This window comes from Musa acuminata, chromosome BXJ2-7 (assembly GCF_036884655.1).
Source record: "Musa acuminata AAA Group cultivar baxijiao chromosome BXJ2-7, Cavendish_Baxijiao_AAA, whole genome shotgun sequence".
NCBI lineage: Eukaryota > Viridiplantae > Streptophyta > Magnoliopsida > Zingiberales > Musaceae > Musa > Musa acuminata.
Window position 1 is genome coordinate 8,104,942 of NC_088344.1, and position 27,320 is coordinate 8,132,261.

The window sequence follows — 27,320 nt, forward strand, 5'->3', positions numbered from 1 at the left end:
AAATGGGTTTATTTGCTGATTCAAAATGGAATCATGTGGAATTGGTTTATCTGATATGGTGTTAAGGCATCTTATTTAGCTTGGATGAACAGCCAATCTGAATTTTCCCAGTAGGTTGCTAGTAGGATGACAATTGTTACTTTTTCAGAATTTCTAGAAGGTTAAGGATAAGAGCAATAGTAAAGATAGCTGTACTGATTCTAATGACATACAGAGTCTGGGCTTGCTTCTCAGGCTTTCCTTTTCTTTCCCTCATGTATGAAATCTCTAGTTCCAAATCCAGTCCTTGTGCTTGAACATATGCTCTCTCTCTCTGAAATCCTAGATTTAAAACTAATTTGTCATCCTTGTGAACCAATTTATTTAATGCATATGTATTTGAAGCGTTTTGGTTAGAGGGCAGGTAAGTGTGGATACAAGCTTACTCAGTTTTGTCATGTTAGCTGCAGATAAATCTGGAAGCCATTGTTAGTCGTGCGACAAATTGCATGCTTGAGACCAACTTTGGGCATTAAACAAATCTTATTGACAAACCTACTAGGACAAGTACCATTGTTTACAGTCAAAGTTAGCACACTAAGCAGCATTTTTTTCTTGAGAAGCAAACTTTGAAGTACAGTTTCTTATATTAGAGAACTTTAAATGTTACGGAAAGAAGAAAATGGGAATCAGGATGTTTATTCATCTCTAATTAGCAATTTTTCAGATGTTTGTGTTTCTTTTTTTACTTTCCATGTATCTACCATAATTTCTGCATGTTGTCAGTTTGATAAGTTTCATCTCCATGTGACAGCATGGTCTAGTTGTTTATATGTGGTTTGGTTTGCTTCTATGCTTTACATGAATTTGTCTGGTTGCCTCTTAAATCTTAGAGGAAGGTAATGTAGAATGATGGTCCCTTTTTCCTGACGGCCTCTTTGAAAAATGTCAAGTGTTTTATTTCCAATTTTCAGAGAAGTATTCATGTTTTGCAGGTGGCCAAGGTTCCACTTCATAGTGCATTAGTGGCATAGGGGCATAAAATATAGTCATTTATAAACCAAATATTGATGAACTCCTTTGCTAATCCCAAGTAGGTAGAACTAGTTGTTATCTTGCATCTCAAAAAGCTTCTCAAAGATTTGACTGTTTCTTTATCTTTTCTGTTGATTGATTTGCGTAATTGTAAACAGTAATGTCAGTCTATAGAAGCAATGCAGACTTTGAATTACCCAAGTACTTCAGATGATTATGCTTGCTCTGATTGTTAGAAAGTTGTTTGCTCTCAGCTTGCCTTTTCATTATCTGGTGGTTCATTGTTTTCCCACATATATTTACAACAATCTCTCCCATAATTATAGTTTTTATAGGACATGTTATTATTTGTGGAATACTGCTTTCATGAACAATTTCCTTGTTTGGAATAGTCAGTGTTATCAACTTGTTAGTATGTGTATGTGATTTGACAATCAGACTTGTCAATAAGAAAGCAGAGACCTAAGCTTTATTACTGAATTTGACTATACTGAAGGGTTTGGGCAAAATCTTCTTTGAAATCATATTATCTTGTTTGGTAGTTTATCAGATAAAAAAAAAAAGGATGTTGATATGAGCAGCTGCTTATGCATATGTTTTCTAGGGCTGGACATTTTGGAATGGAGGTCTCTAGGGTGCTTGGTGGTGGTATTGTACCAGGTATGTGAACTTTAAACTACTATTGTTCTAATAATCATTGTCATGCATTCTTTTGCACTATTTGTTTTTTTTGTGGGGGTCTATTTTTAGGCCATCTCAGTGTCATTTTTATGCTGTTAGGTGTTAGTATATATAAATAGAATCACAATATTTGCATCAGCTGTCACTCTTTTCACATTTATATGATGTTCCTACTTTAACCTGGTGTTTATATCTTCATGAAAGAATTAAGACTATAGGAATACTGAATCTCTCTGTTCTGAGGTGCATAAGCCATTACAGTCTCTGCCTTGGAAGATCACACAGTAGGATTAAGTTTGCTGTTGGAAAGTATCACTATTAACAATTTAAAAAAATTCTACATAATTATCTGATTATATTGATGTTTTAACTATGATATATGGGTTTTTTTGTTGTTAAATTACTTTATATTAATAGATCTATTAGCTTCAATATAACGTGGAGTGCATAGATCTTTATCCATTATTTTTTAAGATGAGTAGTTTGTCATACTTCTAATTGTGTAGGATCTTTACTTTTAATTGGTGGTGATCCTGGTGTTGGCAAAAGTACACTACTATTACAGGTTTCAACTTCTTCCCTTGGTTGAAACTGAACTTGCTAGTTATTTTATCTTTTAACAAACATGCTAATGTCCATATATTTTTGAAAGTGTCTTTTTTTAATCCTGTTCTGTTTAGGTTTAATATGAAAATTTGTTTGTGATTATGAAGATATCAGCCATTCTAGCTCAAGGATTCAATTTTAAGGGGCCTGCTCGAGTTGTTTATGTCTCTGGGGAGGAGGTAGGTAATAGTTGTGTTTGTTTAGTTCTCTGACTTTATACATATTCTTGTTGCATGGAGTCTTTGTGATTCAATTTATCTATAGTGTTTGACAATATTAGCATTGTGATCATTGAAGCCCTTCTTTGAGTCTGATTTTGTGACTAATCTAATGATTCAAGAAGCCTAATGATCCAAGTCATATGAAGCCATTATAATGTGGCCATAGAGACTATAATACTGTGCTATTAGCAGTAGACCGTGAAAATCGTATACACTCTGTTCATTTTTTTCTGTGTAGGATTAATTTGATTTCATAATCTCCTCCACGTAAACCTTTGATGCTGTCATTAAGTAGCATTCGCTATGGGTGGCAAAATGTTCTTTTGGGTTTTTTGTTAAGACTAATTTGAGGAAACCTCAATTCAATTCTGAAAAGTGTACCACATCTTGGCACATATTTATCCACATGGAGGGGCTAACTAAAATGTGATTTTTTGTTGATTGTTCACCATCAACCATCATATGGGTGCTCTTTAGGTTACTTTATGGAAATATTAGCCATTCATTCATAATTGGGAGGGCTCTGTAAGCATACTCATGATGAGATTTAAAAAAAAAGGTATCAATGTGGTAAATATTTGGAAAATAGATTCACTTCTTGATAATACTACTATATCTTAATTTTATGATATGGTTGATGTAGTGGCCTTGTGTCTGTTGATTTCTTTCACTTTGGTCCTACTCATGGTTACTGATTATTATATTCATCTTTTATCATGCCTCATATTACATGCTGTTCTATCTTTTTAACCTGATTGTGGAATTATGTTTACTTGTCAACTTGATTGCTGTTGTATGTATATAACTCATCTTTCTGGCTGTGCAGAGCATTGAACAAATAGGGAACAGGGCAGACCGCATGGGAATCACCACAAAGGATCTTTTCTTGTACTCAAGTACAGATGTTGAGGTGCTTGCTTTTAGATCTTCATTTTCCAGCTACTTCATAGTTCATTCTCTAAGTGCTATAGTAGTGTGATTACATCAGATGGTGCAGATAGCTGCAGTCAAAGTTGAGCTAATTTTGTTAGGATGCAATTGACTGGAAGTGGAATATATTAATGTTGAAATACAGAACTCAGAGATGACTGAAAGAGCAAGTTTCCTACACCATGAACATGTAGATGTGATGCTTGTTACTTCTCAACTTTTTATTGCTAATGTAACAAAAGAAACAAATATGTACCAAGGTTCTAAATTTTGAATGATACCGCTCGTATCTGGCGGTATGTACTAGTTTGTCAGCAGATTGGTACGCGGACTGCTTGCTATCGAGTGGAACACTTGATATAGCCCTGTATCGGGCGATAACGATCGAAATTTTGATCGTTACCGCCCGAAATAGGTCGGTAACAATCGATTTCGATCGTGATCGCCCGTTATCGGGTAGCATCAGCTTGGCTACGGCGAGGGAAGAAGAAGCGTCAAGGGAGAAGTAAGAAGAAAGAGAGCGTTCGAAGAAGAGAGAAAAGAAGAGGGAAAATCGGGAGAACCTCGACATGTCCCGATTTGGCGCCACTCTCCCTCGCGACCCCGATTCAAGAGCTAACAGCTAAGAGGCGGTCTCTTTCATTATCTCACCTGCGATTCTATGGCTTCTTCTTCGTCGCGTTCTTTGTCGAAAGTCGGAGATGTCTGTAGCCTTTGACGTCTTCGCCTAACACCGAAGATAAGGAGATGAAAGAGATCATGTTCTTCTTGTTGTCTGAGGTGACAAGGAGAAGAGGAGGCAACGTACGCCTCCTTTTTAGTTTTTTAAATATTATTTAAATATTTTTTAATAGAAATATATATATATATATATTATATTTAAATATACCGTTTGGTATGTCCTGGCATATCACTCGGTCCTGAGCAAAACTTGATACACCGATACAGCACGAAATTTCAATCTTTGATATGTACCATGTCTAGTGTATTTTTTTTGCTAATTAAGCAACTTGGTTTAGACTTTAGAAAACAAAACTATAACTAATTAGCTTACACATATCAAATAGCTGAAACATATTACCCCAATCTGTGTTGACTTCACCGTGCCATACATAAGAAAAGTTTCTCTCATGTAAACCCTACACAACCAAGCAGTAGTTTGTCACCTATATAAATAATGAAATATTAAATACAATGATTGTAAGCTTTTCTAGTGTTTGTGATAGGCATGCACTTGCATGATATTAAGCGGTTAAGAATTGGCATAGATGTCATTCTTTTATGCCTCTGATGAGTGGCAACCTTTACCCTGAAATTTTTATCCATGATTTAATTTTATCTGGTTAAACAAATTAAGTGATGAGCATTTGTGTATGAGAAGTTTTTTAGATGTGTTCAGGTTAACATTCTCCAATATATAGTTAAGTAGTTGTATACAGTTCAACCATGGATCTTAGTATCCATTACATGAAATTTACAGTGGCACAATCTACATCAACTGACCCAAAAGTATCTCGATTTTATTGCTGGAGTGGGATACACATCATTAATGTGTCCAGATCCGTACTTTATGACTGATCTGTTAGTCATATATTTGGCATATGGCTGAGTTCAAGGTACTGTTGAGTGTTTCTTATCCCCTTGGAAAAAAGCCTATATGTATAACCTATTATAGGTTAAGCATTTTTTAACATGAATAGGATTTATTAATTTGTATTTTGGATCTTCTAGAATTATCTTGTAAAATTACTTTATTTGATTTTCGATGGTTGTGAAATTAGGTTTTAATCTTGACTCCTGTATATGATATGTATGTTATAATACCTAAAGGCCATAGTTAAGATCATTATTTTATTTTATTCAGGTAGTTTAGTTTCTATTTTCTCTCAGTAATTTTTTTCCACATTCAATTAGAGAATGCCAAGTCTTGTTCCTATTATCTGGTATCAGAAAGTGATCTTTCATTACAAATTTTGCATTGCTGTACAAGGATTTCTATGTGATCTGGATCTTAATGTATTAACCTGACTGTTTTTTTTCATCTCCATTGTGGCTGAGGAAAGAGCTTTACCTGTTTTCTATACATATAATTTACATGGGTTTGCTGTCATTCTGAAGGAAGTCTCATGCTGCTATTTTCAGGCATCACTCTTAAACTGACAGTATCTTCAGACAATTTTTTTCCTATTTCTCATGCTGCTATTTACCAAATAATTTTGTGTCCTTTTTGGTGGTGACTATTCAGTATGCTGATCTCTCACCTCTTTCAATGTTAAATTTATCATGATGATTGTCCACTGACCCTTGCTATTCAAAACAAGGTAATTCCATTGTTCATTAACAGAAAACTGATACCACTGCACTAGATCAGAAGCTGATCAACCCTATTTAAGCCTCTTTCGAAAGAAGAAGGATTGTGATTCCATTGCATGATCTCAGACCTCTGGCTACAAGGTGGATTTTGAGGGGTCTGAAGTTAGAGGGTTGAACATGAATCAGTACTTGTGGCATCTTTGATACATTAAAGCAAGGGCTGAACAAGAAAACAACTCAGATGGCATCTATTAAGCTTTGATTTTAATGACAATGGACTAAATTTAGATGAATTTCCAATTAATTTCCTTTTTATAATAGTGTATTATGTTTCTTAGTTTATTTAGTGATTTTTAGTTATATTCTTCTGTTATTTTCTGTAGGTTTCTTAGGGTGTGCTTAGCCACCCTTTTTTTTGTGTCGACTGGTATCCGAGACTCTCATTATAAATCTAGAATCAATTGAGCAAGTTATTTATTATTTGAGATTCATTTTCTGTGAGTTATAAGTTCGTCTTTTACTGGGATTTGTGTGGTGACGGGATCAGGTTTTTCTCTCATATACATACATACATATACATATACATATACATTTACTTATATACACACACACACACACACACACACACACACACACACACACACACACACACACACAAGCTTTGTAATACCAAATGAGACCGCCCGTATCGGGCGGTACATATCGGTCCTTCAGCAAATCGGTACACGGACTGCTTGCTATCGAGCGGTATTGACGATTGGGGCTTATTGACGTTTTCGCTTTGTTATCGTCTTAAATCGGACGGTGACTAAGGGAGAAGAAAGAAGATGGACAAGGGGAAAGAAAGGGATAAGGGAGAAAAAGAGAAGAACCTGGAGATCGACGTCGCTCTCGTCTGTCCACGCCTTCTTATCCGCGTGTAGGGAGAAGAATCATCGGCATCACGGGGAGAAGAGACGTGACGCCTCGGCGAAAACCATATATATATATATATATATATATATATATATATATATATATATAAGGCGACGTCGTAGAAAACTTATATATATATATACTGAGTGGTATATTAAAATATACCGCTCGGTATACAGTACCATATTGTACCGAGCAAATATCGAAATTCCTGTATGCTACGAAATTTCAATCCTTGCATATACACATATATATATATATATATACATATATATATATATATAAATAGATAAATATATGTATATATATATGTATATATATGTATATGTATGTATATATATATGTATATATATATGTATATGTATATTATGTATGTATATATATATATATATATATATATATATAAATAGATAAATATATGTATATATATATGTATATATATGTATATGTATGTATATATATATGTATATGTATATTATGTATGTATATATATATGTATATGTATATGTATATATATATGTATATGTATATGTATATGCATATGTATATTTGTGTAAATATATGTATATATATATTATTAGGATCCTTTTAGACTCGGGTAGAGGTTTATTTAATATTTATTTATTATTAGAGTCCAAGTCCTGGTGGGCTCTGGGTGAAACTCTATAAATAGTGATGTAACCGTTTCTCTTCGGCGGACAATGAAATATTGTCTTCAAAGGCATTGGGTGATCAAGGAGGTCTTTTGTCAAAACCCTAGGAGGTCAATCCCCTCGAAGTGATCAGGGAGACCGATCTCCTCGAATTGATCATTCCCTTTTCTCCCCTTCTCCCATGATAAAACCCTAGGGTCTTATCATATATATATATATATGTATATGTATGTGTATATATATATGTATATGTATGTGTATGTATATATGTATATGTATGTATGTGTATGTATATATGTATATATGTATGTACACATACATAGATACATATATATGAGAGCTTGTAAGGGCTAATACTCATGTCTGGGATTTTTTTTTTGCTTTTATGTAATAACGATAGAGTAGATCAGTAGAAACTTCTCCCCTCTTCTCTCTTGCTCTCTCTTGGGGGGCTTTTCTTCTCTTCTAATTGGAAATTATGCTGATAGAACTATGTCCCGACTCCCATCAGATCGAAAGATTATCTGTCTTTTTAGATTATCTAGCAAGGAAAAAAGATGGTACTTAGCGCTTGAAAATGTAACTAAATTTCACCAAAAGTAGGATATTATTTGAATTTGTATTAGATGAACAATTCATTTTATTTATCTCCAGGACATTCTAGAATGGACTAAGTATGGGTTTGTTTTGGTTAAATTCTTATAAATGGTGCTTGTTTTTATTTTATATTTCATTGATGTGATGATTTCTTGTTCTTTTTTCATTTATTTTTCAATTGAATCACATTACATTGGCTCCATATTTTTCTGCTGTGCCAAGCTACTATAGATATGCACTTGATTGCTTTAGCTGATTTTTAAAATATGCACCACTTACCCTTATTGTAGCTAAGCATGGGTTTGTTTTGGTTAAATTCTTATAAATGGCGCTTGTTTTTATTTTATATTTCATTAATGTAATGATTTCTTGTTCTTTTTTCATTTATTTTTCAGTTGAATCACATTACATTGGCTCCATATTTTTCTGCTGTGCCAAGCTACTATAGACATGCACATGATTGCTTTAGCTGATTTTTAAAATATGCACCGCTTACCCTTATCGTAGCTAAATTCATGTATTATGTATGAGGAAAAAAGACCTGACCAGCTTTACTAATGTTTTCTAATGGAACTTGTTTTATTGACGGGAAATCTGTAGGTGGAAGTATATGATAATCTTTAATATTGTTGCTAAATTTTTTGTCTTTGGTACAATTGCAGGACATTTTGGATAAGGTCCAAAATCCTCCCCCACAAGTTCTTATTGTGGATTCTATTCAGACTGTTTATTTGAGAGGAGTTACAGGAAGTGCTGGAAACATCATGCAGGTTTGTTCTCAGAGAACCTTAAGTTTTTTCTCTCTCACAATCTATTTTAGCGTAACTTGAATTAGTCTTGCAAAGCAAAACACACTTAAACTACACCAAAGTTGGCTTGTTGGGCACCTAGGTCTCTACTTGCGGAATGTATGTTGCCATTTAGAGTGCCTAATTTGATTTTCTACAGAATGATTGCCAGCTTTACCTCAGTGGTATCCCCCATATGCCCAAATGTGAAGAAACTTTAGTAAGCACATACTGAGGATGAGTGTTGGTGGTCATGGTATGGTTGTGCTTTTGCAATCTAGGTGATCATTGGTTGAGTCACAAAAACAACACTTTTGTTTGCTGAGATAAGCTGTGCATGCATTGAGGCTCATGGCAGTGTAATCAACTAGTGCTTGTATGCTGCCTCACCTCACTCGGGCACCTTGATTTGGTTCAGATGAGTGTCTTCAACTAGTTGTGGCCTAGGCGCATGCTTTAGCCTAGGTGAGCGCCTGAACTAAATTACTTGGGGCTGAACCTAAAATCCTAATTTGGGTTCAGTCTAATTGATTGACTAAACCTCCCCACCCTTGCGACCCGTACAACCCTAGATTGCGATCCTCTTTCTCCCTCCGCATGCAAATGTGGTCGACCAGCAGTGCATTTCTCTGTCCTCTCTCTCTCTCTCGCTCGCTCACTCGCCAATGTACACCCTTGTTCTCCTTCCATCTCATTGTTGCTCTCCCTCTTTCTCCTCCTTGGTTGCTATCCACCCCCAATCGTGCCCCCCTAATAGCCCTCCTCCCCTCCCTTCTTCTTCATGCTTGTCCTTCCCCTATTGCGCTCCCTCTTTCTCCTCTTCCACTAGAGCATCAAGACAAGCCTCCTCGATAGCCCCCTCCTCCTTTGTTGCCCCCTACCGAGCCTCCATGATAGCTCCTTCCGCCTCTTCCATGCTTCTTTCCCCCTCCCTTCTCTCATTCCCTTTCGTTGTTGTGCTCCCTCTTCCTTCTCCTCCATTGTCCAAGTTGACTCTGCTGACAACCCTCTCCTTTTCCTCCTGCGATATCCATTCTTCCTTCTCCCTTCTCTATGCTCTCCTTCCCTCTCGCTCTCCCTCTTTCTCCTTTTTTGCCCGTCAAGCTTCAATAGCTCCTTCCTCCCTACTTCCCTCCTTTGTCTCTTCCCAACAAAGTTTTCGCACCCCATGTCCTCCTCGATAACTCCTATTCCCCCTGTTTCTATCATTCTCTGCTTCTCCTCGATAACTCCCTTCTCTTGATAGTCTCCTCTTTTTTGCTTCTTTCTCTCAACCGCTCATTGGCCTCCTCTGAATTTAATAGTAATGTTAATTATTGTTAATCATAGTTAAATTTTGTTAATACTAATTTATGAATTGTTTAAAAGATTGAATTTGTCATTGCTTGTATTTTTTATTGTTAATGCTTTAATAGATGATTAAATTATTGCAATTCAATGTTTTAATGGTAATATTTTGAATACGAAATAATATGAAACTCATGTATTGTCTAGTTTTTATTTTGATAGTTAATTTTATCGACGAGTGCCTTTGTTAAGTTTGGGTGAGTGCCTAGTACCTCAAAGGTGTTTGAACCTTGGCACCTTTTGGTGCCGAGCGCCTTTGACAACAATGCCTTTGGAGGGAATCTCATTCTGGGATATAATGTTTTCAGTTGGGTGTTCTTACAAGGTTGTGGTGCAAAAGGCTGAGTTGTTGAATGTTGAGATGGTGAATTTTCACCGTTTGATGTTCCTTGCTATGTAACATACTACACTAGTTATTTTTTACCTATTGAATAATTTTCGTAAAATTTGTTATGGTCTGGAAGAGGACTTAAAACAATTAATTTTGTGTAACAATTTATTCTTTGCAACTTATTGTTGTGTAGGCAAAGAGGAGAATGAAAGAGAAAAAACTCATATGATTATGGAACAAATGAAACTTTCAACTTGAATACACTTCTCTTTATAAATTCACTTATCTGGTTTTGCAAAGATGCAATTATTTTTCTTTTTTTCTCAGAAGCAACTTAGGGAGAACTAACTGTTCACTATTCTCGTTGTTGATGTAGTTCTGACACCAATGCTAAAATTTCAACCTGAATACACATTTCTTTATAAATTCACTTACCTGGTTTTGCGAAGATGCAATTATTTTTCTATTTTTCTCGGAAGCAACTTAGGGAGAACTAAGCTGTTCACTATTCTCTTTGCTGATGTAGTTATACTGTAAAACTAAATTGTCACCTGCGCTAAAATTTCAACCTGAATACACTTTTTCTTTATAAATTCACTTACCTGGTTTTGCAAAGATTCAATTATTTTTCTATTTTTCTCGGAAGCAACGTAGGGAGAACTAAACTGTTCACTATTCTTTTTGCTGATGTAGTTATACTGTAAAAGTAAATTGACACCTGTGCTACATTGAGACACTGTCAAAATTATATCCTTGAGATTGGAACAGATTCTGTATGTCAGGAACTATAATGCGATGAAAACCGCGCTTCTGGAACCTTGGATGGTATAGCTATAGCCTATTGGATGATTGTTACCTTTTCTTTAACATAGTCTGGATAATGTTTTTAGTAATTTTGTAAACAACCTTGTATTGCTTTTCTGGATAAAATGCATGGGAATGTAAGAAGAAATTGCATTACTGTAGATGCTTTTTTTATGTTATTAAAGAATTAACTTAGGTGGTTTAGTTGTGTCAAGGTAAATCCATATGCTAAGGATATAAGTGAAAACTGACGCCGATGGAATAAAAGGATTTTTGTGGTAGGAAATAAATATCGTTTTCATCTCCTTTTTCATCCTTTGTCATAACTGTGTTTTTCTCATCTCATTGCCGTGAAACAGGTTAAGGAGTGCACGTCTGCCTTTCTGAGATTTGCTAAGCAGACGAATATTCCTGTTCTTTTAGTAAGCTAGTTATCTTCTTTTTCATGTATTATTGAGTTTCTGATTCTCACTCATCATGCATGAACCACAGATCCAGATTATGACAATTTGAAAGCCCATAGAAGAATTAATATATCCTATCGTATCATAGTTTGGTAACTACAAGTTTTCTGATCCCCCCATTAATTCCATAAACAGCACTCCCATATGATAACTTTCTGCATTCTGTTGCATCACATTATTGAGCTTAAGTATTGTATTTTAGTTTTTAAGGTCATTGCATGCAGAACTTTTGGATATAATAGCTGAGGACTGAAGTTATGACTAATATGTCAGTTGACCATACTGTTGTTGAAATGCCAACCATCTGATGGGAAAACTGTCTGGACATGGAGGCTTACTAATTTTAGTAGTTCTAGAATTTGTAGGAACTTCTAAGCTTAATTGGTGCAACAGCTTACTTGAATGAAGAGTCTCAAAATTGGTTGTTAGTGTTTGGTCATGTTTAATGAATGCGATTGTGTGAAGTATCCATCTGGAACTTCTTGGATATACAGTTATAGTTAAACAAATTCATGGCATATTATTTTAAACTCAATTTTTCATGATAGTTTTGTGCATATACCAGGGAGTGCAGTCTTAGGTACCAGAGCCATGCATGGTCCACCATGCTGGCATGCTGGTGCACATGGTACATCAGTTTATACTATTGTACAAAGAAGGGGAAGGGGGAGGTGTTTGTATGCTGATACGGTACCTAGAAAGAGGTAAGGGGGATGGGAGAACTTCCTGGAGGCAGGGTGGCAGGCAAGTATCATGCAAGATGCGATATCTGAAGTTTGTGTTCAAACCCTAAGCGTCTGCCTTAAAAATAAAAAATAAAAAGTATATACAAAACCGAGTTCATTGGCATATATTTCCATAAGCATACATTACTTTCATGCATGTGTGACTGCATATATGTGAACCAAGAAAAGGATTAGTCATCAGATCCAATGGATATATAATTTTATTAGCAGAACATTAGATCCACATCTGAGTTTAACTTAGGTTTACAAAATTCATTAACATATAATTCTGTTTGTTTCAGATTGGACATGTAACAAAAACAGGAGATATTGCTGGGCCTCGGATCTTGGAGCACATAGTGGATGCTGTTTTATATATGGAGGTTTGTGTCCTATTGCCTAGACATGTCAAGCTATCATTGAACCTTGTTCACTCTCTCTCTCTCTCTCTTTTCTTTCTTGGAGCTTTTAAATTCTGAAATGCTGTACTTTTATGATTAATAGTTTCAGAGAAATACAACTCTGATTAACTTATCCATGGTTTGCAGTGATGTTAATACTTATTCCAAAAACAATAATGAAGTCTGTCATCAGAATAAGGTTACATTCTTTGTTTAGTGTCATTTGAAGTCCATTAGATATGGATTTATGAACTAAACTATCTTAGCTGCCCTCTCAACTCAAAGAAGCCACCTTTTCACTTAGATTGAATCATACATGCCTAAGGTCCGACCTCTGGTTGCTAGGGTTCCTGCATTGTGAGATGGGCATCATGCATTTTGTTTACTTCTACAGTTAGAGCTTCTTACATTTGACATCTTTGGAACCTGTTTTGCGAGTGTTGTTTATTGGCTTCCCTTTTGTTGACTAACATGTGGCTACCATTCTAGTTTTTATTTAGTCCATCTAACTTAACCTTAATCAAGCACATTTGTCTTTATCTTTTCACCAGGAAAATTTAAATACTTTTAATATAACTGAACATATCGCCTTATAGAACACACTGGCAGTAGATACACGTAACCAATCTGAAATAATTTGGTCAACATGGCTTGTCATTATTGTATTACAGGAGGAAGACTTTTGTTAGAATCTTGAAAATGATATGGAGATTTAATAGAATTAAAAACAAGTCTTTTTAGATGGTTGGTTTGGCATTATTTATAATGCACAATCTAGGCAGTCTATATGTGCTCTGCTAATACCATAGATCTAAATCTTGATAGTACCAGCTGGCACAAACTGTTATTATCAGGCTGGTGGTTAATTGATAGTTTTGCTCGATCCTATCTGAAATTGAACTTATGATCTTGTCAACTCAATGAACCTAGCGGTACATAGATCAGTGCCTAGCTGTAAGCCTATGTACAGTACAATATTCGGTTTTTTACGATTCTGACAACTGTCAATTGTTGTTTCTTCTTTTGGACTCCTGTTCCTCCTCTTCATTCATGTTGCTGCAGTCTCCTCCTACATGTAAACATTGCAGCCTCTTATTCAGCCTTCTCTCTCTGTATCCTAAAATGGAAATGCACATGATTTATATGACAAAACAGTACTTACATACTTTCTGTTTATGGCCTTTAATAACTGTCACCGATTTGGTGCAGTTGTAGAACAATGAAACTTGCCAGAGGATTCTGGTTCCATGTTTCTGTTGTAATTATCTGCATTGTATTGAGGTAGCAATTTGTTTTATAAAATTGCTTTCAGAATTTATTGTACATGCATTATGATGGAAAAATTATACCATATTTCTCTAATTTGCAATCATAAATTTAATGGAATAGGGTCTCTGTGTTATTAATTTTATATGAATAGCTCATTTGTAGATTATGTGCTAAGAATCTGTGTTGCTACAGGGCGAGAGGTACTCGTCTTATCGGCTTCTCCGTTCTGTGAAGAACCGCTTTGGTTCAACAGATGAGGTATCATACACATCTTACATGTAATTGTGTAACACTTAAACCAATATGTGATGCAATTATTTATTCTTCTGCTATGCAAGTAGGTAAAAATTTTAAGTAAAAACTAATCTTAAATAGTTGCTTTTCTTTATAATCGTATTAAGAGACGTCCATCAGTTTCACATCATTAGTCACAACAACCATACTTGCCCTACCATGCTGATATAGTGATTGGTGACCCGATTATGCTTGGACCAAATTGTCATGGTTATTGCTAATTTGATTCAACATTGACATATAGTATATCGATATCAAATGTTGAGAGAGTGATATCATGTATGATTTATCATGACATTAATCTCCAATTGATTTGATTCACAACGTTGATCCATTCCCATTTTAGCAAGAAAATCCTTTTGGTCAGTAGCTACTAACAAGGTATGCATTGCTTGCATAGTTATAAGTTCATGTATTTACAAGTTTTTTTGTTTATATGTAATGCATGTATCATGTACTACATGGATTTTTAGATTTCTTTTTTTTTTGCATGAGTTGTTGATGTATGGTTTAGAATGGATCTCAAACTGTATTTTGAATCATTATTAAGGTCAAAAAATAAAAAAAAAACTAGTTTTATTAATGGTTTATTGGGCCCATAACTAAAACTGACACAGGATCAAACTTTGCCAAGACATGGTACTGTGTGGTACTTGTACAATGCTGGTTCACTCTGGCTAATGACTATTGATATTGAACCAAGATTTTTATCCATAATGGATTGTGTAAATTCTAATGATTTAAAAAGCACTAGGTACCACAAGCCACCAATATCCAAAATGTCGGAGGTGCTAGGCGTTGTGAAATATTAAAATATAAAAAAATATAATGTAACTGATAAATAGAAATTACCAATGCTGAAATCTAAATAGGGACTATAATATGATAACAGTAGTTAACTAACTTCTGTTAACAGTAGTTAAAGGAGAGAAAGGAGATTGATGGTGGAAAGTGAGGAAGGAGAGAGCGGTGACGGAGGAAGCTTCAGACGATGGCAACGACGGAAGAAGTTGCGGGCGACAACAGTAGTGACGGACAAAGCTTTGGATGGTAGTGGCGGAAGCTATCGATGGTGACGTTTGGGTTTGAGGAAGCTTTATATTTGTTTGTTGTTGGCTGAGGAAGCTACGGTCCTCTCCCTCAACGGCGGAAGGAGCTACACATGGAAGCAGTGGCAGCGGAGGGAATTGCGCACGAAAGCTACACCTTCAGACTCATCTATAGGCGGTAGAGGTAGCGTCAGTCCTGCGCATTGACGACGAAGTCAATGGCAGAGGAAGCGTTGGTCTTGTGCTTCAGCGATTGAGGCTGCGGCACAGACGTGGTAGAGGCAGAGGTTGCACTAGTGTTGCTCAAGGGGCAAGGGGTGGGTTTTGTATGTAAGGTAACTTTATGTAGCTTTGTTGGTTCAATGCTGAAATCTAAATAGGGACTATAATATGATAATAGTAGTTAACTAACTTCTGTTAACAGTAGTTAAAGGAGAGAAAGGAGATTGATGGTGGAAAGTGAGGAAGGAGAGAGCGGTGACGGAGGAAGCTTCAGACGATGGCAACGACGGAAGAAGTTGCGGGCGACAACAGTAGTGACGAACAAAGCTTTGGATGGTAGTGGCGGAAGCTATCGATGGTGACGTTTGGGTTTGAGGAAGCTTTATATTTGTTTGTTGTTGGCTGAGGAAGCTACGGTCCTCTCCCTCAACGGCGGAAGGAGCTACACATGGAAGCAGTGGCAGCGGAGGGAATTGCGCACGAAAGCTACACCTTCAGACTCATCTATAGGCGGTAGAGGTAGCGTCAGTCCTGCGCATTGACGACGGAGTCAATGGCAGAGGAAGCGTTGGTCTTGTGCTTCAGCGATTGAGGCTGCGGCACAGACGTGGTGGAGGCAGAGGTTGCACTAGTGTTGCTCAAGGGGCAAGGGGTGGGTTTTGTATGTAAGGTAACTTTATGTAGCTTTGTTGGTTCAATTGAACCAACTAGCTATTGTTCAATCGAACCGGAGGCGCTCGGATTGCATGGTTTTAGTCGAGCGCTCGCCCGAGGCACCTAGGCAGCACTTCACTAAAGCACGTCGCCTGGCAAATCTATGAGGCGCTTGAGCCTCGCCTCGCATCACTCGAGCGCCTAGGCGAGTGCCTGAGCAGTTATTTAAACCCATGGTAAATTCTAAAGTGCACAGTGCATGTTGATAAAGAATCAACCTATGGACTTCTTCATTTAAGATTAAGCTCTAATAGGATTCAAATTTTTGTAGAAAAAATCTTATGACTAGGAATTTGTGACTTGGGACACTCAATGTTGCAGTATCTATTATTATTGTTAAAGTGTATTTAAATTATTGTGACGCATAACGTAAAGATCCTTATGTTTAGCAAGTTGAAGTCTTCTTCAAGTCTAATATAGCTTAACATGTGATCAACTTTCTTCAACGAATCTTCTTTGTTAGTGATGATAGCTGGTTAAGCGTTGATCACAAGCTTGTTTGTTTATGTCAGCTTGGAGTGTTTGAAATGTCGGAGTCTGGTCTGGCAGCTGTATCAAATCCTAGCGAAATATTCTTAAGTGATAATTTTCCTGACTCTGATGTATTAGCTGGACTTGCAATAGCTGTGGTCGTTGATGGATCTCGAACTTTTTTGATTGAAATCCAGGTATGTTTGATTATCGGAACAAAAAATGGTAAAGAACACTACTGGAATTTAGTAGTTTTGTTCTGTGGTCACTTTGGTTGTTGTTATATTAGACAATGCAAAAACGTTGCTCTTTTTTTAAGGTGAAGCATAGGAATTATGGTTTCAAATACTTGCTGGTTAGCAAACTTGTAATGCATATTTGTTGTTCACAACATTGTTAAGTTCATATTTAATTTGTCAATAACACTCCATTGTTAGCTTCAACGTTCAGCATGTTGGACCATCCAATAATTTGGTTTGACATAATAAGTTCCATGCTACAACATAATTCTTGTTAGCACTTATCTTGTACTGTTAGATCTGCCAATATTTTCTTTTTTCCAACATTTTGTAAGTTAATTTCTCATACAGAACATCTGATTCTAACATTTAATGATTCTGATCCGAAACTTGGAATCAAATTTCGGAATTTAGTGTACCAGACCTATAGCTACTGTACCAGTCATGGCATGGAACAGCACCTTGGTGGTCCATACTTAGTACATCAGTACATACCTATCTTAGAAAAAAATGCTGAAAAAACAAAAAATTATCCAGTTCAAGGCCTAAAGCGTCCTGTATTGTGTATACCGAGTGCTACAGGTTATGTAGCAGATGGAACAATCCCGTATTGGGTAAGCTTCAAAAAAAATCTGAAAACCTGAAAAAACAAAAATAAATCCAGTACAAGACCTATGACATCCTGTATTGTGCATACAGAGTGCCACAGGTCATGTAGCATATGGTATGATCCCTTATTGGACATGCCATCCAGTTTACTCTGGTCCCCACATGCCAGTTAACTGTTGGACTGGCAAATACTGCCAGTACTGTACTTGTATTGCAAATCTACTTTGAATTCATTGCCATTTCTCCATTGGATGCATCAGAAAGGATGTTTGTAGGTTACTTCTTGGATACTTGTTCCTTGGAGAATCAAAGTTATAATTAATTGTTAAAAGTATTGGATTTGTAAGACACTTGGGAAATAATTTCTGGATATTTCTTGGAGGAACCTTTTCTTAATGTTAAAATCAAATTATAGTCAATAGACTATAATTTGAAAAAACCAAAAAAAATCTGTATTGTGCATCCTGAAAAATTGAAAAAACAAAAAAAAATCCAGTACAAGAGAAGCTATATCGTTAGCTTTACGATTAAAATTCCTGGAGATGTGAGTGATTGAAGTATGCTGGTGTTTGTTCCTCAAGAACTTTATGTCTGAAATGATAGACTTGAGGTACCAGGGGGTATCTTGCTGACCCTTCACAAAATTGACAACCGCTTGCGCATCAGTGTGGATCAAGATATTGTGCCAGTGCATAGACTCAGCATACTTGAGGCCATGAAGAAGAGCCATTCCCTCTGCCACGGAAGGATTATGGACCTTGTCTGTTGAGCAACCAATCGCCAGAGTTGCTTTAGATGATTATGTGAACACAATACCTAGACCTGCAGTTAAGACTGTGATAAGACCCTAAAGGTCTTATCGTCGCTCTGATACCAAATGATAAGACCCTAAGTCTTATCATCGAAGAAAGGGGAGAAATGGGGATGATAATGATCGCTTCGAGGCGATCGGCCCTCCACCCAGAGTCCATCAGGACTTGAACTCTAATAATAAATAAATATTAAATAAACCTCAACTTGACTCTAACTAAACCAAACCGACTCAATAAACAACTGGACTAAACAGACTCAATAAACATTATTCAAAAGCTCAGAAAAAGGGTCCTAACAGTTCCTCCCTCTTCAAATCAGCCTTGTCCTCAAGGCTGAGCAGCATCAATCTCAGGGAGCTTCTCTTTCAGCACTTTACCCATAGACTATCTGCAACGCATCACAACCCGTTGATCAAGTAAGTATGGTCTCCACTTTTTGATAATGTAAGCAACAGATCGGTCTTTCAGTGTAGTAATCGTTGCATGAAACTTCTGGCCCTGTATAATCAATTTTATCTTTGAACCTTTGCTATCACAAGTGAAAATCCGTCCATCAACGATCTTTACTTTGAATCTGTCATAGTCTTCAATTTGGTGGGCCAATTGGTCAATAATCTCACTGTCCATAAAATTGTTAGTGCTACCAGTATCAATCAAAACTATAATAGGCTGATGCTCTAGAGTTTTGGCAACTTCCATAGTTTGCGGGTTAGAGTAGTCGGCTAATGTATGCATTGTATGTACGGTAGGTTCAACGTCTTCATTAGAATTTATACCTTCATGATCGGAGTCCACATTCTTAGCTTTCGGCTCCTCTCCAATTGGTTCAATCATCAGAAGTTGCCATTGTTTACATCGGTGCTCCATGCTCCATTTTTCATCATAGTACAAATCCCTTGCTGATCTTTCCTTGCTAATATTTTTCTCATATAGATTTGCAAATGAGATTGCAGCTATCATAGTGCGGGGTTGACGAGCCTTAACTTCACACCGGATATCTGGAATAAGTCCTTCAATAAATGTATTCAGAAGTTGTCGGTCCGACTAATCTCTAGCTTGATTTGACAATCTTTCAAACCTACTATGATATTCTAACACTGTAGAAGTCTGACGAATTTTGGTGAGCTGCCAATCAATATTCTTATATTCGGATGGGCCAAAGCGAACAAGAAGTCCTCTTTTGAACTGCTCCCACGAATGAACTACGTGGAAAGTTTCATACCAATCGTACCAGTGGAGTGCATCTTCCTTGAGTTGGATTGAGGCCACTTCTACCTTGGATTCTTCTGGGGTTATGTGAAAACGGAAAAAATTTTCTGCCTTAGAGATCCAATTGGTCAGATTTCCATCTTCCCATCTCGGAAATTCCATCTTCATGTGTGAGTAATTTGTGTCACAATCTTGGATCCCTTTTCCTGTATTTTCAGATCTGTGCAACATAGAACTTGAGCCCTCATTTTGTTGAAATTTGCTGAGGCTCTCCAGTAGGCTCTTTTTGAAATCATTAAGTGTTTCTTGCAATCGGTTCTCAATTCTGATTTCCAATGCTTCCATTTGTGCTTTCACCGAGTTATCAGTGGCCATTGCGTAAGACTGCAATTCTATAATCTCAACTCCTGTTTTTGGTGTCGGTCAAGGGCATCAACATTGTCGATGTGAAGTTGCCGAGGAAGTGGATGCCAAGGGCAGTGCTGCGGTCGCTGCGTTGGAGGAAGAGTAGCTGCCCTGTTTCTATCGCTGCGTGAGGTGAGAGCGCTGAGGTTGGAAGATGACTGCGTTGATGTGGCTGCAGCTGCTGCGACCCAAGGGGCGATTGCCGAGCAATGGGGTTGAGGTTGCGGTGATGGCAACCCGTGGTTGTGGCAGAATTTGCTAAGCACGAGGCGGCGTTGATGCGGCCGAGGTTGAGAAGAGGAATCGGTGTTTCGTGCGCTGCTAGGGCTGAGGCAAGGCAGCGTACTTGCTACGGTTGCTGCGTTCGCTGTTGGAGGATGGCTGCTGCAGAACGAGGGGTTGGTCGTTGGCCGGGAGTGACGACGATGGTTACAATCGGCGGCAGCGGCAGCAGAGGGTGCCAATATTTTTGTTGTTGCGTGGTGGTTGTTGCGTACTCTGTTTTTGTCGCACCACCGAAGGAGTTGGCCGGAAGGATCACGAGCGGTTGAGGAGAAGGCTGCGGTGGCTGGCAGCAGCGGTGGTCGCTGGCCGGAGCGTAGCGTTGGCGATAGAGAAGGAGGTAGCGAGGGTCGCGACCGGATCGACGGGGGTTGAAGCAGCGGCAGTGGCCGAGAAGGAGTCGCGGTGTCACGGTTGGGAACAAGGGCAACCGTTGAGTTGCCCTGTTTCTGGCACTACAAATGCAGAGCAAGGAGGATCGGTTGCTGTGAGGCGTGCGGCGGTCGTCGTACGATGGCTGGTAGCGGTGGTGGGTCGGCTGGGCGACGACGGCGCTCGAGGGGAAGAGTGCTGGAGGAGGCGCGGTTGCGATCGACGAGGGGCTGCGGCAACAGAGGAACTCTGTTTCTGCAACCGCTGCAAGGAGGGGCTGCGACAACCGCCGGCTGCGGCTGCGACCCAAGGGGGGGGAAGCAGCGGCGGCGGCGGCTGGGCTGGCCGGAAGCAGGGGTCCGGCAGGGGAAGCAGTGGTGGCTGCGGCTTCTTCTTCTTCTTCTTTCTTTCTTCTTTCTTTTCTTTTCTTTTCCTTTTTTTTTTTTTAACGAAGATGAAGATAACTGCAGCAAGGGGGAAGCGACGGTGGTGACGGCTGCTGGCGGGGCAATGGCGATGGTGGTGGAGATGAGGCAACGGTGGTCGCTGACCAAGACGCAGATGTTCCTTCTCGGTTGAAAGGATCGGCGTTCGTGGCTGTCGGCTTCACCCTTCCTCACACAAATTTTTTTCTTTTTTTTTTTTTTGATAGCTACGACAACACTACAGCAAGAACGCCAAGGATCGTCGCTCTGATACCAAATGATAAGACCCTAAAGGTCTTATCGTCGCTCTGATACCAAATGATAAGACCCTAAAGTCTTATCGTAGGCTCTGATACCAATTGATAAGACCCTAAAGTCTTATCGTCAAAGAAAGGGGAGAAATGGGGATGATAATGATCACTTCGAAGCGATCAAGGAGGCCGATCCCCTGGAAGTGATCATTATCATCCCCATTTCTCCCCTTTCTTCGACGATAAGACTTTAGGGTCTTATCAATTGGTATCGGAGCCTACGATAAGACTTTAGGGTCTTATCAGTCTGGAGCCAAAAAAGATTCATCACAGAAAAGTAACAAATCAAAATTCTAGGAGTTCAGCCCAGGATCCAGTTGGCTGTGGTTGAAGGGAAGGCTTCATTAAACAGAGCAAGAGCCTTATAAATGATGGAGTAGCTAGCATTTTGGTGGTTGTGGAATCTGGCCTCATTCTCGTTAAGCCAAAGGCACCAAAACGAGTAGGAGATCAGCCCCACGATCCAGTTGGCTGTGGTCTAAGGGAATCCTTAGCCCTCCTCCAGCCAAGTGCCAGAAACCCAGCTGTCGTAGTATCTGAAACTCAAACCGGTCTTGGATTGCAGGAGGGACCAGAAGGTAAAAGCAACCAGACATTGCAGGAGAATGTGGTGGGCTGAATCATCGTAAAAATGGCAAATAAAATAGCTTTCAGGTTGCTGTTGCAGTATACTGGAGAAGTATGTGGTGGGGAGATGGGGCCACTGGAGGTTGGCATATTGCCTTCCAGCCTTGCCACTCAACCTCATTACCAGGCTGACTTTCTGATATTGACAGGCTCCATTTGATGACAACAAACCCAAGGGGCTACACTGCCAAACCCAAAAGTTATCACAGGGTTCATTGGAAACATAAATCCTCTGAATCCTTCCAAGAAGAGAAGGATGAAAAAGGAAAGCCAAAACAGAAACATTCCATCCGTTATCATCAAGAAGATCAATGGTTAGTGGACTTGCATTCCTTGTGATCTTGTGGAAACCAAGTCTAAGGGTAGAGGTGAGGTTGTTAATGTTCATTCTCGACCAAGAAGTGGCCTTAGGTAGATGATCAGCCCAAGGGTTGAGGTCTCCATACTTTTTTGTTAAGATGCGAACCCACAAAGAGTGGCCCTCTTGAGAATTGGGAGAATGCGCTTGGCGCAAATAATTTTCTTCACCAAAAGGAGATCGTGTAAACCAATGACTTAAAAAAGCGCTATGCGCAAGGTCCAAAAACGCCCGAGGCGTTAGGCGCTTGCTCGAGAGAAGCGAGACACTAAAATATAAAAATATATATTATAATTAATAAATATAATTATTTAAATAAAAATATGATATTTAATTAAGAAAATCTTGCAAAATCACAATATCACATTAACAACGAGCAACGATAGCGGGAGCGGCGAGCAACGATAGTGACAACAGCGAGCAATGATAGTGGCAGTAGCGAGCAGTGACAATGGCAGTGGCAACGGAGAGTAGCGACAACGAAGAGGCAACAACAGTGGAGAGAAAATGTCGGCGGTAGAATCACGAGCAGGGTTATGGTTGGGGAAATCGCGAGAGAGATGTTGGGAGGCTGATATCGGTGCTTTAGTTGGTTCGATTGAACCAACTAAAGCACCGGGGTCGCTTGGTTTAACCCGTGCGCTCGCTTGAGCCCTGGCGGTGCCTCTTTGAAGTGCGTCGACTGAGCGCCTATTGAAATCACTTCTGTAAACCAAGTCCTCCTTTATTCTCAGGACTAATGATGGTGTCCTTAAGAAGCGAAGGAGGAATCCAAAATAAGTTTCTTGATATACCGACCATGTGTTATAAAACAGTGTCAGAAATGTGGTAGTTAAATAACATCTAAGTAGGCATAGAGTTGATTACGAAATTGAGAAGGACAAGTTTGCTCGCTTGGGAAAAAAGACCCTTGTACTAACCCAAGATTTTAGACAAAGCTTTGTCAACAAAGGAGTTCTTTAGTGCCCAAAGCGTTGCAAACAGTGTGGTTGGTGGAGGGAGGACGGTGTTTAAAAAATAAATGTTGGATTTCTGTAGGTTAATTCTGAGATTTTTGAGATCATGGAAGGTATTGAGGAATTTGAGGACATTGACACGGGATTTGGAATTAGCACGAAAGCCCATGAGAATATCATCCGCAAACAATAGATTGGAGGTGATGAGGGACGATAGCATCTATTAAGTCAAAGATAAACAGATACCGCAAAAGGGGGTCTCCCTACCGAATATGGGTGTTTGCCTTGAACCATTGGGAAGAGGTCCCGTTCGTGAGACATGAGAATGACGATGAGGATATGCAAGAATAAATCCAGTCCATAAACTGAGTTGGGAAGTTCATGAGAAGAAGAGAGGATCAGATGGCATCCCATGAGAGTCAGACAAATGCTTTCTCAACGTCGAGTTTGAGAAGAATTAAGGGATTCTTGGCTATAAGGATATTATCATGAATATTGCTCCCTTGAATGAATGTTGACTGTTCGGGACTGATTAGTGCATGCAATAATGGCTTGATTCTGTTGATCCTCACTTTGGTTAGGAGTTTGTAAATCATGTTACATAGAGCTATGGGATGGTAGCCTTTGATGACTAAAGGGTTGTCCTTTTTGGGGATATAAACCAGATGTGTATTGCCCCAGCTTGGTGGGAGGAGTTTGGATGAGTGAAAAGGAGAAAAAGATTGGAGGATGCTGGGCTAGATATCGTCCCAGAAGGCTTTGAAGAATTCCACATTAAATCCATTTGTGTTTGGGCTTTTGCCGAAGCCCATTAGTAGGAGGTCAGAATGGATTTCAACAAAAGAGAAGTCTTTGCAAAGTTGTTGATTGACGAAGGAAGGAATCATGGGCAGAGGACAGGCGAACCATATTTCCATTTTGATCGACGAAGGATGAAATCTTGTCGGGATCATGGAAGGAATTTCCATTTTCATCAGTGATGGAGGAGATCCTATTCTTAGTGTGCCTAAAAGAGGCCTTGTGATGGAAAATTTTGGTATTTTTGTCGCCATATTCAATCCATTGGACCTTGGCCTGAGCTCATCACCTGAGGTTAAGCTGTCTATTGAGGGTCGTGGACTTGTGAAAGAGACACTAGAATAGAGTTTGTTCAAAATCAGTAAGGTAGTTAGTGGCATCTTTAGATTCAAGGTCAGAAATATCCCTTTGGGTGGCCTTGATCTAGTTCTCAAGGTTCAAATTGCATCAATGGTTCCACTTTGAGATCGAGATACCGAGAGATATAAGAATCTGACGTAAGGAGGCCATGTTGTTGTGGGGATGAGACCGATGGTTATTAAAAGCAGATTTGGACAATGTTGTGAATCTCTTTGTGTTCCAACTAAAAAGATTCGAAGTGAAATGGCCAAGGGCGATCGGACTAAGACCTAATCTTGCCAACTTTGATTGGTAAGGGGGTGTGATCAGAGTGGGATAAATGTAAAATCGATGAGTCACTGAAAAGAGATGTCCAAGCATTGTTAGCAAACACATGATCTAAATGAGCAGAAGTCCGACAAAGGGTCAGTCACCGATTTACCGAATTGGTTATTACACCAAGTAAATTGATTTTCAGAAATCCCCAAATCAATCAAACCAGAGTGAAATAAGAAGTCTTTAAAGTCGAGCACAGATCACGTTCTGGCAAAGGGTCAGTCACCGATTTTATCATTGGCAGAAGAGATAGCGTTCATGTCACCACACAAAAACCAGGGAATCTCAAAAAGACAATCAATTGGTGGAATTGCATTCCACAAAGATTTCCGAAGTGAAGAAAGGTTGCTAGCATTTATAGTACGTTTCTCATTTTTTTTCTTTTTGTTACATTGTTTGATTGAAAGCAAAAAATGATTAAGCCGATGCTGAATTCTGCTTTGTCCTGTGGTTGGAGCTGACCATTCTAGTTCAAGATTACCGTAATATGTCCTCCTCCACCATGGCTCCTCCATCTACAGCCTTCTGAAAAGCAGCTGCCATTTTGTCCACCAACGTGTCGAATGTTAAGGAAACACAGCCGGAGCTGAGCCTTTGCCAGGTTACCCTGTAGGAGCATAAGAAGAAAAGAGGAAAAGCTCTCCCCAGTAGGGAGGGTGCCTCAGGGGGAATGAAAGGGGCAAAGGGGTTGGAGATTCTTAATGGGGAAACCCTAGGAGACTCTAAAGCAGGGTCAGCCTGGGAAAGGGGATGGCTGTCTTTTCGATTCCTTCCCCCTTGGTCTGCATTGTGAAAGGGCACTGTATGGAATGGTGGCAGTGGATTTCAATCTGCATCAGTACATATGAATATGCGTCTTTGTATCTTCGTATCTTGGTATTTCAATCTGCATCAGTACATATGAATATGCATTTTTGTATCTTCGTATCTTGGTATTTCAATCTGCATCAGTACTTCATACAGTTTCCATGTGGCACACAGTTTCCATTCTTCAAATGACTGCAGATAAAGAGTAACATGAATTTGAATTTGAGCTGGAAAGCTATTTATTATTTTCTGTTCATTTCAGTTTTGTGTCTTAAGGGTAAGCGATATACACTCAATCTCTGTTGTGCCACATGTTTCCATGCATTCATGTAACATTTCTGAGCTGGAGAGTTCATACATTAAGTTACAACCTAACTTTCTCCTGGCATCAAATCTAAATTCAGTAACCTTTCAAGCGAAAAGGAAGCAAAAAATATTTTGATACAACCATGGTACATGCCAACATACCATGTACATACATGGATGTCATTATTTCCTTGGATGCAACAATGTGGAGGGCAGGTTTATTTATGTTATAAGTACTGAAGTCATTAGGCACTTACCTAGGCGTTCAGGTTAGGCAAGGGGAGGCCCAAGCGCTTGGTAACTAATGCTACATTGGACTGGTACAGATCTGGTAATCAGAATTTTATTCCTTGAATGCAACAATATGGAGGATAGGTTGATTTATGTTATAAGCATTTAAGTTATCAGGTGCTTGCTATAGGCACTTAGGTTAGGAAGCGCGAGGCTCGAGCACTTGATAACTAGTCCAAGCGGGCGCCTTCAACTAAGCGCAGCCCATGTGTGCAGCTGATCCTAGGCATCGAGCGGTTCGGGCACATGTCTAAGCCAAATCTAGCCTGGGTCGAGCCTAAACCAGACCTAACTGGAGTGGTCCATTGATTCTGGTTCGACTGAACCAGATCAATGTCTTCGGACCCCAAAAGCTCCCTTCTCCCTTCTCTACCTCCTCTTCCGCCTGATAGGTCCTCATCCTCCTCCCTCTTCCCCTCCCAATTGACAGCCACCATGCCCTCCTCCTCCGGTGGCACCCTACTCTCCCAACCTGATAGCAGCCCTTCCTCATACCCCAACAACCCCCTCCTCCTCTGCCTCCCTGCTTGTCGCTCAATCAACAACATCCCCCCTTCCCATACCTCAATAGCCCCCTCTCCCTCCTCTGCCTATGATATTAATTTGTTAATATAGCCTGTGAATGTTTTAAGGGATTGGAAATGTCATTGCTACTTCACATCATTTTGAATTGTCACTGCTTTATTTTAGTGATCATGTTTCTCAATATTAACATATAAATTTTAAGTTTTAATATTCACAAGTGTCTCGCTTTGCTCGGATGAGCTCCTAGTGCCTCGGGCATTTTGGCACCTTAGCACCTAATGCCTTTAGCTACACTGGTGTTAAGGGCTTAATTGTGTCAATGAGTTAGTCGGTTCCATTGGAACACCCCAGGAACTTCACTGCATACTATCTTCTTATGGCTAGAAACATTCAGAACAATGGGTTCAAAGTGTCTAAGAATATATAAGCATGATAGCTGTGAGCTGAAATTGGGAACACTGGTGCTCTTCAATTTAGCAGAATAAAAGTTCCCAGAAATTTCAA

General features: G+C 39.0%; 1 protein-coding gene across 2 annotated transcripts in view; it reads left to right on the forward strand.

The window, feature by feature from the left end:
- Nucleotides 1-27,320, forward strand: part of LOC135617003 (uncharacterized) — a 32,493-nt gene that overhangs the window by 1,580 nt on the left and 3,593 nt on the right. The window contains exons 2-10 of one of the 2 annotated variants that reach the window (XM_065116838.1): nucleotides 1,619-1,674; nucleotides 2,202-2,260; nucleotides 2,409-2,480; nucleotides 3,349-3,432; nucleotides 8,593-8,700; nucleotides 11,560-11,622; nucleotides 12,692-12,772; nucleotides 14,252-14,317; nucleotides 16,851-17,006. In XM_065116838.1, the coding sequence (XP_064972910.1) occupies nucleotides 1,619-1,674; nucleotides 2,202-2,260; nucleotides 2,409-2,480; nucleotides 3,349-3,432; nucleotides 8,593-8,700; nucleotides 11,560-11,622; nucleotides 12,692-12,772; nucleotides 14,252-14,317; nucleotides 16,851-17,006 (745 nt within the window). The remainder of the gene's footprint in view (nucleotides 1-1,618; nucleotides 1,675-2,201; nucleotides 2,261-2,408; nucleotides 2,481-3,348; nucleotides 3,433-8,592; nucleotides 8,701-11,559; nucleotides 11,623-12,691; nucleotides 12,773-14,251; nucleotides 14,318-16,850; nucleotides 17,007-27,320) is intronic. The other variant, XM_065116839.1, reaches the window with a different exon arrangement.